The following is a 13,357-nucleotide window of genomic DNA, read 5'->3' on the forward strand; positions in this document are numbered from 1 at the left end:
TGTTTATATATATATATATATATATACACACACACACACATATATATATGTGTGTGTATATATTGAACTGAACTATTCAGGAAATTCAGCCTTTTCATGATGTCGGAGTTCATTCTGTTAGGAAATTCCTGACACATTCGTTTCCCATCTTCTGTATATTTGCTTCACTTTCCGTTGGATAATGAGATGAGAGTGTAATCGCCAGCTGAAGGACCCTCATTAGACGGAGAGGCTTAAATGAGTGGTAGTAGTATTATTAGTATTATATAATACATCTCCTCACTCTGAATGTACATGTTGTTATATATTATTATTAGTAGTAGTGGTATTATTTGTATCATTATTATTGTTATTATTATTGTTATTATTATTATAGCATAATACAGCTCCTCACTCTGAATGTACATGTTGTTATATATTATTATTAGTAGTGGTGTTATTATCATTATTGTTATTATCATTATTATTATTATTCATTATTCTTCGTCTATATTATCTGCCACGGGAGTTTTCACATGTTGTCATGGTGACTGTTTACATTCCTCCTTCTGCCAACCCAATTTCGGCGTGTGACGTCATCCACTCTGCCATAGCCCGGGTACAGACTCTACACCCGAGTGCATTCATTGCTATCTTGGGTGACTTCAACCATGTCACCGTGGCAAAGGCACTGCCCAACTTCACCCAGTACGTGAACTGTTTCACCAGAGAGGAGAGGACCCTGGACTTGATGTATGCTAATGTGAAGGGTGCATACAGCTCCTCTCCCCTCCCCCCTCTGGGCAGGTCTGGCCACAATCTCATACACCTCAGTCCCACTTATTTGCCTCTGGTAAAAAGACAGCCTGCGACCACAAGGACAGTGAGGAGATGGTCGGAAGAGGTGTATGTGAAACTGCAGGGATGTTTTGAGGTCACAGACTGGCAGGCACTCTGTGAGCCAAATGGAGAAGACATCGACGGGCTCACAGAGCGCATCATGGACTATATCAACTTTTGTGTAGACTCCATTGTTCCAGTAGAGACTGTTCACTGTTGCCCTAACAAGAAGCCGTGGGTAACAAAGGACATTAAGGCCCTCCTGAATGATAAGAAGAGGGCTTTCAGGGCTGGCAACAAGGAGGAGATGAGAATCACACAGAGACACCTGAAGCACAAGATCAGAGAGGCTAAGGAGGAATACAGGAAGAAGTTGGAGCGGAAACTTCAGCAAAACAACAACAGAGAGGTCTGGAGAGGGATGAGAACAATCACTGGTTTTAAGTCAGCTGGTAACAGTGGAGTTGAAGGCAGTGTGAAATGGGCCAATGAACTCAATCTGTTCTTTAACAGATTTGATGCCCAGGCCCCTGCACTCCCTACAGAAATCACCATCAACACGTCGATTGTTCCTGCCCCCAACAACACCTACTCCACTCTCTCCCCCTCACCCTCCTTGCAGCCTCTCATCTTCAAGGGAAAGCCACCCTCTCACCTCTACCCCTACGCCCTCACCCCCATCTACAGTGATTAGGTGTTAGAAGACAGCTGGGGAAACGTCACTCTGGCAAAGCTGCAGGCCCTGATGGTGTCAGCCCCAGGGTGCCCAAAACCTGTGCCATCCAGTTCTGTGGTGTTCTTCAGCATGTCTTCAACATGAGCCTGAGTCTGCGGAGGGTCCCGGTGATGTGGAAGACGTCCTGCCTAGTTCCTGTGCCGAAGACGCCGTGCCCCAGTGACTCTAAGGACTACGGACCTGTGGCGCTGACCTCCCACAACATGAAGACCCTGGAGAGACTCATCTAGGAGCAGCTCCGGCCCGTGGTCAAATCCCCTACAGTTCGCCTACCAGCCCCAACTTGGAGTTGAGGATGCCATCATCTACCTGCTTGACCGCGTCTACACTCACCTGGACAAGACGGCGAGCACTGTGAGAGTCATGTTTTTTGACTTCTCCAGTGCTTTCAACACCATCAGCCCAGGTCTACTGGGTGAGAAGATGACAGAGATGCAGGTGGACTCCGCCATCGTGTCCTGGGTTGTGGACTATCTGACTGGCAGACCACAGTATGTGCGCCTGAAACACTGTGTATCAGACAGAGTGGTCAGCAACACCGGGGCCCCGCAAGGGACTGTCCTCTCTCCTTTCCTCTTCACCCTCTACACCACAGACTTCAACTACTACACAGAGACCTGTCATCTCCAGAAGTTTTCTGATGACTCAGCAGTGGTTGGATGTATCAGCAAGGGTGATGAGGTTGAGTACAGGGCTGTTGTGGACAACTTTGTCACATGGTGTGAGCAGAACCATCTACAGCTCAATGTGACAAAGACAAAGGAACTGGTGGTGGATCTGAGGAGGACCAAGGTGCCAGTGACCCTTGTTTTCATTCAGGGGGTCAGTGTGGACGTTGTTGAAGATTATAAGTACTTCGGAGTACACATTGATAACAAATTGGTCTGGGGGAGGAACACTGATGCCCTTTATAGGAAGGGCTAGAGCCGCCTCTATTTTCTGAGGCGGTTGAGGTCCTTCAACACCTGCAGGACTATGCTCAGGATGTTCTATGAGTCTGTGGTAGCCAGTGCTATCTTCTATGCTGTGGTATGCTGGGGCAGCAGGCTGAGGGTAGAGGGCGTCAGTAGACTGAATAGACTGAATAGACTGATCCACAAGGCCAGTGACGTTGTAGGAGTGAAGCTTGACTCTCTGACGGTGGTGTCAGAGAGGAGAATGCTTCACAAAGTGGGAGCTGTTTTGGACAATGTGTCCAACCCACTCCATGAAGTGCTGGTTAGATACAGGAGTTCTTTCAGTGCCAGACTAATTGTACCAAGATGCACTACAGAGCGCCACAGGAAATCATTCCTGCCTGTGGCCATTAATCTATACAACTCCTCACTCTGAGTGTACATGTTGTTGTATGTTATTACTATTATTATTATTATTTATTATCATTATTATTATTGTTATTGTTATTATTATTATTATTATAATTATATAATACATCTCCTCACTCTGAATGTACATGTTGTTATATATATATATATATTAGTAGTAGTAGTAGTGGTATTATTTGTATCATCATTATTATTATTATTATTATTATAATATAGGACAGCTCCTCACTCTGAGTGTACATGTTGTTATATATTGTTGTTGGTAGTAGTAGTAGTGGTAGTAGTATTACCACAACATACTGGTGAGGCACGGAGCACCATCTGGGAGTCGTCTTATTGGGCCTGGATTTATTTTCCAAGAGGACAATGACCCTAAACATTCTCCTAACTATTGCCGGAACTACCTGCGACAGAAGAAATCTGCTGGAACATTGAAAATGATGGACTGGCCCCCTCAAAGTCTGGACCTCAACCCTATCGAGCAAATTTGGTGCGAGTTGGAAAATAAACTGGACAGATCTATTGTACATTCAAAGGAAAGCCTTTGGCTTGAGTTGCAGAAGGCATGGGATAGCATTAGTGTTGAAGTTCTCAGGAAATATATTGGCACTATGCCAGAGAGATGTGCCGCTGTAATTGCTGCAAAAGGTGGACAAATCCAAATATTAAAGTTAAAAGTGGATAAAAACAGTAGGACTCACTTCATCTGATATTTGTTGTGCTAAGAGAAACCATCTACACATTTCATGAACATTATGAAATGAAATCATGTTTTGGAGGCAAAAAAAAGTCTATATTTTCAGATCTATCAGGTGTTATAATAATTTTGGACACCACTGTATATACCGGAACTGTGTCTATCTGACTCCCTGTTTATCAGAAATAGTCTTCAGTCCCTCAGTGTTACCTTGGTAACCTGCTGTCTAAACAAATGTTGTATAGAATTTGTAGATTGTTTTTATTTGTTATATTTGGTTCTACTTGATTGTAAAAATACTTCAAACTGGCGTTTTTGTCTTTCAAAATGGTTATAGGATGTTCATGAATGTGGGTAAAACTATATATATACCGGAACTCTGTCTGTCTGTCTGTCTGTCAGTCCAACGGGAAAACTAACAGGCTCCCCTGACTTTGGTCCAAAACGGGGAAACAGCGCCACCAAATCGCCACCTGTGGCCACAAATGGTATTACACCGGTAGAGATCAGAGCTCCCATAGAGAAAGAATGGAAGAAGTTGTGAGAGTTAAGGTCTATAATTCAATCAAACTCTGCCGAGTTACAGTATCAGTAAACAGGACAATATGTGAGACTTTATGAAAGACTGGAATAATACAGCATGGATCGTGTGTGTATATATTTTTATTAGTAGTATTATTAGTAGTGGTATTATTATTATTATTATTATTATTATTATTATTATTATTATTATTATTATTATAAGACTCTGGACTCACCTGGTGCAGTAATTTACCTCTGTGTAATAATTTGTAATAATAATTTATAATACATCTTTTTTTTTTATTTTATACTTTTATATATTTATATTTTACTTTGTGTTTGAAGTGTATTCTTATTCTTATTCTTATTCTTTTGGAGCTGTGTGTAACAAAAAGCAATTTCCCCCTGAGGATCATTAAAATAATTCTGATTCTAATTGTGATTCTAATTGTGATTCTAATTCTGATTCTAATTGAAGTGTCGACTCTGGGGCCAGGGGGGACGTCACCTATGGCGTCACTCTGACGTCACAGAGTCTGATTCTCCGAGGTTGTAAATAGGACCCGCTGCAGCCCTCTGGTTACTTCCACCCTCCCTCATGGGAGTTGTGAGAGCTCCATTCACTATGCCGAGTGATACGGACGAATAGGCCCTAACAGCAACTTTGTAAGAATGCAGTGTGGCACTCTGTCCCACTTTGTTGGGATGCTCTCAGGTGGAGGGTTCATTACCTGTGAAGATCATGGTAATGGATTATTTTTTTCTAATTCCCAAAACATCATACAAATAAGCTAGCAGAGAGCTTGAGCACGTGACAGCCGCCACTGTGTGTGTCTGCTCTCTGCAGTGATGAGTGTGTGTGTGTAACGTGCTCAGAGCTGACAGTGTGTCGCTGCTCTGCTCACCAGTTGCACAACATGACATGAGGAGATACGTTCAGTGACTGACTGGTCCTCCTGTGATGCTGAGGACGCTGTGATCAGCTGTTTGGTGTCTGTCTCCCTCTGCTGTGAAGAAGAAGAATCGTTTTGGCTGCTGTCAACTTTCATCCTCATTTGTTTTCTCTTCAGAAAGGTTGGAGTTCACTCACTAGAGATGGGATTTATGGCTCTTTGAAGGGAGCCGGATCTTGAGGAGCCGTTCCTTTCAAAGAGCCGTTCAAACGACTGACTCGTTGTTATATTTACTTATTTATTTATTAGAGGAAAGTTATATCTATATATCTATATCTATCTATCTATCTATCTATCTATCTATCTATCTATCTATATATATATATATATATATATATATATATATATATATATATATATACACACACACACACACACACACACATATATATATATATATATATATATATATATATATATATATATATATATATATATATATCTAAAACTGGAATAGAAATTAGGACATGATACAAATGTGAATGCATAATTGTACTAAACTACCTGGTGTGTGTTCATCTGAACTACTTTACAAACAGGAACTCAGCTCCTTGACTTGAATCCACATCAGAACAATGGAAACAATAACAAATAACTTTTCTTCAGTTGTTAATATCTCCTGCTCCCTGAATGTAAATCTCTTCAGTCCAGTCAGGCGGTGCTCACTAATATCTCCTCCCCTAATGCTGTCATTCAGTACCAACTTGTTTCCCAGTCAGACACAGAACAGTAGAGCAGCAGCAGCAGTAACAACACGCTGAAACGACAAAATAAGAGCAGCAGGCAGGCGACGACAAGGGAGACACCCAACTTTCAAGTAGCAGAAATGCAAAATGTACACGACTGTCAATAAAAGCTAAATATGTTAAAATGCGCCTTTATTGTCTCACTCAAGGCAAGATATTACATGAATATGAATTCAGATATTCTAATCTAACCATTATACATAATGTGCAATCTTAAAATACATTCATATACACTAATCAAAACAGCCACATGTACAACATACATGTTCCAACAACATGCAAGACTGACAAAAAGAAATCCACCAACAGTGAGAAAAGGCACCAGTTTTAAAAAGTCTCTCTAAAACACACAGACAAGCAGTGAAGTGATAAAACTGTAGAAATGTGAATGGAGGTTCTGCACAAAGTGACCATATAGCTTTAATGAAGTTCACACATCCAGGCTGCACTCAGACTCCCTGTTTATCAGAAATAGTCTTCAGTCCCTCTGTGTTACCTTGGTAACCTGCTGTCTAAACAAATGTTGTATAGAATTTGTAGATTGTTTTTATTTGTTATATTTGGTTCTACTTGATTGTAAAAATACTTCAAACTGGCATTTTTGTCTTTCAAAATGGTTATAGGATGTTCATGACTGTGGGTAAAAATATACACTGTTGTCCATAAAGTTGGAATAAAATGTTTTTTACCTCTTCTCATGAAATGATTGTGACAATGTGATTTATTCTTGATAAATAAAGTGTATATCTTCTCAACTTTATTGATCAAACTCTTCCAAACATGTCACAGTGAAACTTAAACCACAATTAACCTTTGCAAACTGTGTATTCAGGCTTTAACAAAATTTGGGGTATTGAACAATTATTCCATTCATGGGTCCCTGGATGATTTTATTAATAAATCATTTAGTGATGCTTTGTAGAAGAGTTATTAGCAATTAATATCAACAAATGTAGGGTTTTCAGGTTGTAAATAAGCCCTTTGGCTGGTGTTTTACCTCTTATCTCTTTATTCAGTAACAACATTGTTATAAATGTTTCTGAACCATCACTAAGCGGTTAAAAATAGTGTTTCACAACCTGGCAACCCAAACATTGCTCTTATTAATGATTTATAACTATTATATAAAGCTTCAGTCATTGATTTATTAAGCATTAATGAAGCAGTTACACCTCATAACCTGATTATAAAGGGTTTATCAGAAGGTTGTACCCCTTTATGAACTGATAATGTATAATAATGTCATTAAATGTTATTAACTGCTAATGAAAGAAATTATTCAATTATTTTGATATCACATTGCTATATAATCACATTATTATATAATATACTAGACAAATTGCATTATCTGTCTTTTATTACAATTTCAACCCATTTTCAGGACATTTTGTCAATGTGTTTATTTTAAATACAGTAATAAGATCCTCAGGTGCCAAAAGTAAACGTCCCTTTAGTCTCCTGTGCCTCTGCACTGTGACGTCCCGGCTGCTGAAGAAGTCTCTTTGTCCTTAATTCCTTTCTTGGTAACTCTCTGAGCTATCCCATAGGGCACGTGGCACGCTACCGTCCCCATTTCCGCTGCCCCCTCCACGTGAAACATCTGGTCATCAAAGAAAATGTGCGGCCTGATCTTCTCAAGCATGGGACCCTTGGGTGCCCCTGCCAGAAAGAGAGCCTCGTCGATCTCCAGCCCCCACGAGCGCAGAGTTTTCAGGGCTCTGGTACCAGAACTGGCTGCGCTGCGCGCTGTCACCAAGTAGGTCCGGACGGGGCAGTCCATGCGCTGGCCTTTGCCATAAAACTTCTTCTGCAGCTTTCCTAAAGCCTCCAGGAAACCCTTCAACGGTCCCTGCAGGAAGAAGAAGGAATACAGTGAGCCCACAGTCTCCATTGGGTCGTTTCTACTTTTATATGAGGCTCATGGTGCATTGAAATCCACGTAGTTGTTAGAATCTAGACCAGAAGCCAAAGTTCATAACAAACTGTGCTCTACATGCAGAGACTACCAGCTGCTGATAATCTCCTGGGTCTTTCTACACAGCATTGGCCATCACTCCTGTTGGTCGAATAACTCTGTAATGGTGAATTTAGTTCCCGAGATCTGGGAATGCACTCCAATCACAGAAAGACGTCAGAGAGTGCAAGAAATGATTGGTAATTCTAGCCTGATTTATCTGTGGTAAATGGCAAAACTATGAAACAAACTGTGTGTTGCATCTGTTACAGTTTACAGATTAACGTAATAGTAATGATGGCCAAAAGTACAATAGTCTTGTCATTGATGCACTAAATGCTCTACATTTCCAATAGCAGTTTGTGTATGTTACATGGTCCAGAGGCTTGTTCTCGTGTGCTTTCTCGTGCTCAAAGAACTTGTCCAGTCCATGGGCCTTGTAGATGCGCTCAGACTCATCAGAGAAGAGGACGGCATCACCGTCAAAGGCAACGCGCAGCTGAGTCTCCGACACTTCTGTCATCTTCTCCGGGGTGAACATCGTGGCCGCTGCTATACCTAAACGTATTGTTGACAGTGGAGTGTGTAACGATACATCTCCCATAGCATGTAGCAGAGACACTCAATCAGTCTAGTCTCAGTTATACATACCTTCTTCCAGAGCTTCTCGGACCTTGACTGGATCAGCAGACAGGTAAAGGTTAGTGTGGTAGGCCTTCAGGTAGCCTATGGGACTGTTTCCTCCTGTCATGCAGAAACGCTCAATGAACAATCCTGCAGAGAGGAGGAATCAAAGTGTCAGTCAACAGCTGATGTGCACAAAACTGAAGCTGTGCAAGAGTCAACTCATCATAATGTTTTGACTGAATCTCACAAACGCCATAAGATTGCAATTAATGTCCCAGAAATGCTTCCAACCTGTAAGATTTACTGCAACCAGGGGCGTGATCACACAAATTCAGGTTGTCGGTGGTGTGTGGCTTTAGGAGGCAGAGCAGGGAAAAGGAAGACAAACATGACATGAAAGCAAAGAGCCTGAGATCTTGTCCCAGGCGGTGCAGATTTTTCCACTTGGCTTGAAAAAACCAGTGGGCTCTGGGTGCGGGACTGCCCGACCTCTGCAAGGAGCCATGACCGCAGATCCACAACTCCCACCACTTATCCCCGGGGGGTCATATTGTTGTGTGTTGACCATGAGAAAAAGATCCCACCATATCCACTGTCAGCCCCTGTTCTTCCACTGGAAGACTTGACAGAGGAATGAACAAAATAGAGCTGCAGTTGAACGATGAAGCAGAAGAGGAGATTCTTAGATCACTGTTTTTTTTCGCTGACTTGAGTGGATCATGTGCGTACTTCTGTGTCTGTGTGACCTGAAAACTGTCCAAGTACATACAGTATGTTTATTATGAATTGATTTGTGCATCTACACATTATGCTTACATCAAGCTCATTTTACAGCCTTGTTATTGATCTCACTGGTACAGAAAAGGGCGAGCCTGCTGAATGTCAGGAAACACACTCAGCATACAGATTTATGTAAAGCTAGATAGGAATGAAAAAGAAGACTAATTTAACTGTGTTATGAGCCAATGAATGAAGTGATGGCTTGAAACCAGCAGGTCGGAAAATAGTCTGAATCAGCAAATAGTAGTTCTGGTCATTGAAAGAATAAGGCTGTTCACATTTTGTATTTTTTCTTGTTGTCCTGTCTCATTGCTTGGACCGTATAAGTTTTTAATAAATAGTTCATGGTTGTCTGCTGTAAAATGTTCCAAACTCAAGGTTCCTCTGCCAGCTTTTTCCAAAGCTTTCACAAGTATCCTGCAGCCTTGTTTTGGTGAAAACAAAACCCACCTACTGGGACCCCTTAAGCTAATGAACACATCAAGAAACAGTTCAGCACATAAGAATCGGACATTGTTTTTTGACTTTTAGATCGAGTCGGGATAGCTGTTTCCAGTCTTTGTGCTAAGCTGACTGCATTCTGACTTCAGTTTCATAATTACTGCACAGACATGAGGGTGACATCAGCTTTCTCATAAAACTCTAGGCATGAAAGTGAATAAGCATATTTTCCAAAATGTTGAGCCTACTGCCTTAAAGTCTTTTTTGTTTTGTCCTGTGAAAAATTTGTCACAATGAAGATATGAAAAACAGCTCTGTTTTGTATTTGTCAGATAATTCAATTAGTTTTTAATGGTTTATTTTGCTTGAAAACCACAAGAATTTCCCAGACCCATAAAGCAACAGCTGTTAATAAATGGATTTTCCATGTGTTCTGTAGCTCTTTGCCAGGAGGTTAGTGGTCTGGTTTGACTGTCTATAGATGAATTAACTTCGGTACCCTCAAGTGGTAATGCCACTATTCTATTAACTAATTTGAAAGATGTAAACTACTTAATTCTACACAATATGCTGGCAACATAAGTATCATAATGTGTACAGCTGATGTTAAAACCGGTGGTGGTGCAGTTATAGAGAAGCAAAAATGAAAAAGCTTCAGGTGGCATTTAATGACACATTCAGAATCCTGTCAGGAATGTTCCCACATTTCTTAATGGTGGTTTTAACTGAGCCCACACAAAGTCACACGAGGGGGTACACTTGTTTTAGGAAACACTGGAAGAAATCTCTGTGTTCTAGTCACTGTGGAATGATTACACTATACGTGCTGTTGTCCTTTAGCTTTATTTTATTTTTTAGATTGATATAGACAAATATTTCTGACATTAAGTTACGATGATGTAGCCTTTAAGAGCCACTGATGTGACAGTGTGACAGACACCAAACGAAAGGGTAGTTCTCAAGAGTGCCTTGTAAGCGCTTATCTTTTGTGTGTATTAGTAACTCACGGTGATGATTGATGGTGTTGATGAGTCTTAGGCCGACGTATGCGTGGTTGTTGGTCATGAGCACGACATCAAAGAGCTCCTCGCTCTCCGGGTAAAGCTCCCTCAGTCGAGTGTTGACAGCCTCCAGAGCCTGGGAACACGACCAAAGACAGATTTGAGTTATTAAAAAAAAAAAGATAATACCATAAGCAGTGGGGATGTGTGTCTGTGTGTGTGTGTTTGTGGTGTGTGTGCGTTTGAGTGGGTTGGTGTTTCATGCTTATTACTCATTCACCGCCTCCAGAGACACGACCTGACACCAAACAATGACCAAAGAATCACGCTGCAGGGGCTTTGATATATCGTGTGTTTGTTTCTCCATCTCTTTCTCTTCTTAATCTCTGACCTTGACGAAGGAGAAGGCAGGTCCGGGGCTGAATGGCTGCGTTTCATGCTCCACCTGATACTTGATGTACTCCTCCATGCCCTGCTGCTCGTAGATCTGCTGCTCCTTCTCCATGTTGAAGAGGACCCGTGACGACACGGCGATGGTGATGGCATTCTCCGGCTTGGGCTGGAGGATAAGAAGAGTTTCATTTACAGCTTTGGCTTGGCCACAAAGGATCTGATGTTGTTATCCAATCAGGTTCAGAGCTGTGACTTTTCTGCCTGTGAAGACTCAGGACTTCATTCACATTCTGTGCAGAAGCGTAAGAATATTGGAAATATTTCTCCAGTGGAAAGGGAGACTTTAATAAAGGCTTTATTGCCGCTGCCTGTGTGAGAAAACACTGAGTGATCTTATGTGACAGTGCAGATAGTGCAGGCCCACATACCAGACTGACACCTGATAACTCAATGAGGGCTGGGACAGCAGCACAAAATATCACACTTTGAATATGACAGGACCTCAACATATTTCAAATCAAGTTTTGAGATTTTGTCACTGGTGGAAAGAGTTTCTACTAATTTTAACGAATAGATGTCACGATGGAACCTCTCAAGTTGATAACTCACATTTTAAAAGGTATTTTACGTTTTTTTTTACTGACATTTTGTTTTGCTTTACTATGCAAATGGGGCTTTATCTAATTAATTATGCACTATTTGCGTGCATTTCCAGACCAGAAGTCTGGTAGGTTCAAAATTCTTGTCATTTTGTTGACATATTAGAGCCAAAGGTTGTTAGAGAGGGAATTTTAAACATCTTTTTTATGTCTCCATAAATCAGAGAATACTTTCAAGAGCCATACATTTTTTTTTCTAATTTAGAGCCTCTTGTATGAACCAGGCTATGAATGATATACGAACAAACTTCTTGGTGAAAACCTTCAGGATATAGATAAGAATAAAACTTTACATACTGAAGAGGAGATTTCTTGCTCAGGGGAAAAACTAATTCTGAGAGACAGACTCAAATAAGTGTGCTTTGTCTATTTGAGTCTCTAAATTTCTCTTAAATTTGTATCTTTAAAGGCCGTTTTCTCAAAATTATTTTTTTCTCAGGTAAAACAAACAGCTAAACGTGTATTTTGGAAATTCTCTTTCCACTAGTCTGAAAGAAGACCTGGCATGGAAGGAAAATAGACCAAATCTCAAAACTGACCGGTGCATGAATAAACAATGTTTTGCCTGTGGTGTCTCACCTCACCTTATTAAGATTTAAAGACAAGATGAATCTATAAATACTGTGAGATTTCAACTTGAAACCCGGGAAGAAATTAGGTATTGGATCAAAATGTGCCTCCACTACTTAAAGACATAAAACCAAATAGTTTGTGTCGTATTTTTCCCAGACTTACGAATGAGATGACTCCCTGCTCCCCGCAAGTGCCCCAGGTTGTAGATGCTGCGTCTGTTTTACTATTTTGGTTCATCCTGTCTGGTTAAGAAACCCAATGAGCCGATAACGCTTACTGAAAACCTGATCTGAAACAAGAGCCCCCCCCCAGCTGACACAATAAAGCCTTGTCGAGCCTCTGTATCCCGTTTCACCCAACTACATCTTCATGTAAATTTCTTTTCAGTGAGGCTGTGAGTGCAGCCTTTGCTGGTGACCCCAGTATTAACCCTCCTGCTGTTTTCACCCAGGACTGTGATAAGAGCTGAGGGGTCAGAGCGTCTGTCTCCTCTCGTCATGTGACATCAGTGTTGACCACTGTGAAATAAGCAGCCTCAAGTAGTGAACACAAGTGTGTCTTGACAGGCTTTAAATAGCAGGTGAGAGCAGCATAATTCATCTCCAGAGTGATGACATCAAGTTGAATTTGGCTCCACAATTCATTTGTAATATGTGCAATGAGGTCATAGAAGATGCAGCTCTGATACTTTACAAAGGCATGGAAACTGAGAGACTGCACCTGTTAATGGGTGCTGCATAAGAAAAGCTGTAGGGATACTCACTGGTGTGGGTTTCCTGCTGGGGGTGGAAGGCTTCAAAACCGCCTTAGCATCCTCCCAGGTAGCTCCACTGCTGCCATTTCTGGTCAAATCCTGTGCACTGGAGGTCAGAGTTTGACTGTTGTTTTGACTCATCTTCCCCCTTCAGTTCACCACTATCCCGCCTCTCTCAGGTCCACACTGCGTCCCAGTGTGTTCCCCTGATTGGTCTCTCCTCTCGTCTCACTCCCTCTTTGGCAGGAGTTCCCAAAAAAAGTCCTTACTCACTCTTGCACATGCACAATTTGCGTTCAGTTCTGGTGCATGCAGGAGATGAGATCAGAGGCACTCAGCTAATAGCTCTAAAAAAAAAATAGGCAGAGAAGGAGTGA

At 41.4% G+C, this 13,357-nt stretch overlaps 1 protein-coding gene across 1 annotated transcript; it reads right to left on the minus strand.

Moving 5' to 3' along the window:
- Positions 1-7,235: 7,235 nt before the first annotated feature.
- nt5c1ab (5'-nucleotidase, cytosolic IAb) lies at positions 7,236-13,121 on the minus strand. The gene is made up of 6 exons (XM_070842758.1): positions 12,990-13,121; positions 10,993-11,160; positions 10,608-10,737; positions 8,404-8,526; positions 8,126-8,310; positions 7,236-7,647 (listed from the first exon to the last, which is right to left on the minus strand). The coding sequence occupies exons 1-6, from the start codon at positions 13,119-13,121 to the stop codon at positions 7,249-7,251; spliced, it is 1,137 nt and encodes a 378-aa protein (XP_070698859.1). The 3' UTR covers positions 7,236-7,248.
- Positions 13,122-13,357: the final 236 nt, after the last annotated feature.

The sequence above is a fragment of the Pempheris klunzingeri genome, chromosome 13 (assembly GCF_042242105.1).
Source record: "Pempheris klunzingeri isolate RE-2024b chromosome 13, fPemKlu1.hap1, whole genome shotgun sequence".
In the NCBI taxonomy this organism is placed as follows: domain Eukaryota; kingdom Metazoa; phylum Chordata; class Actinopteri; order Acropomatiformes; family Pempheridae; genus Pempheris; species Pempheris klunzingeri.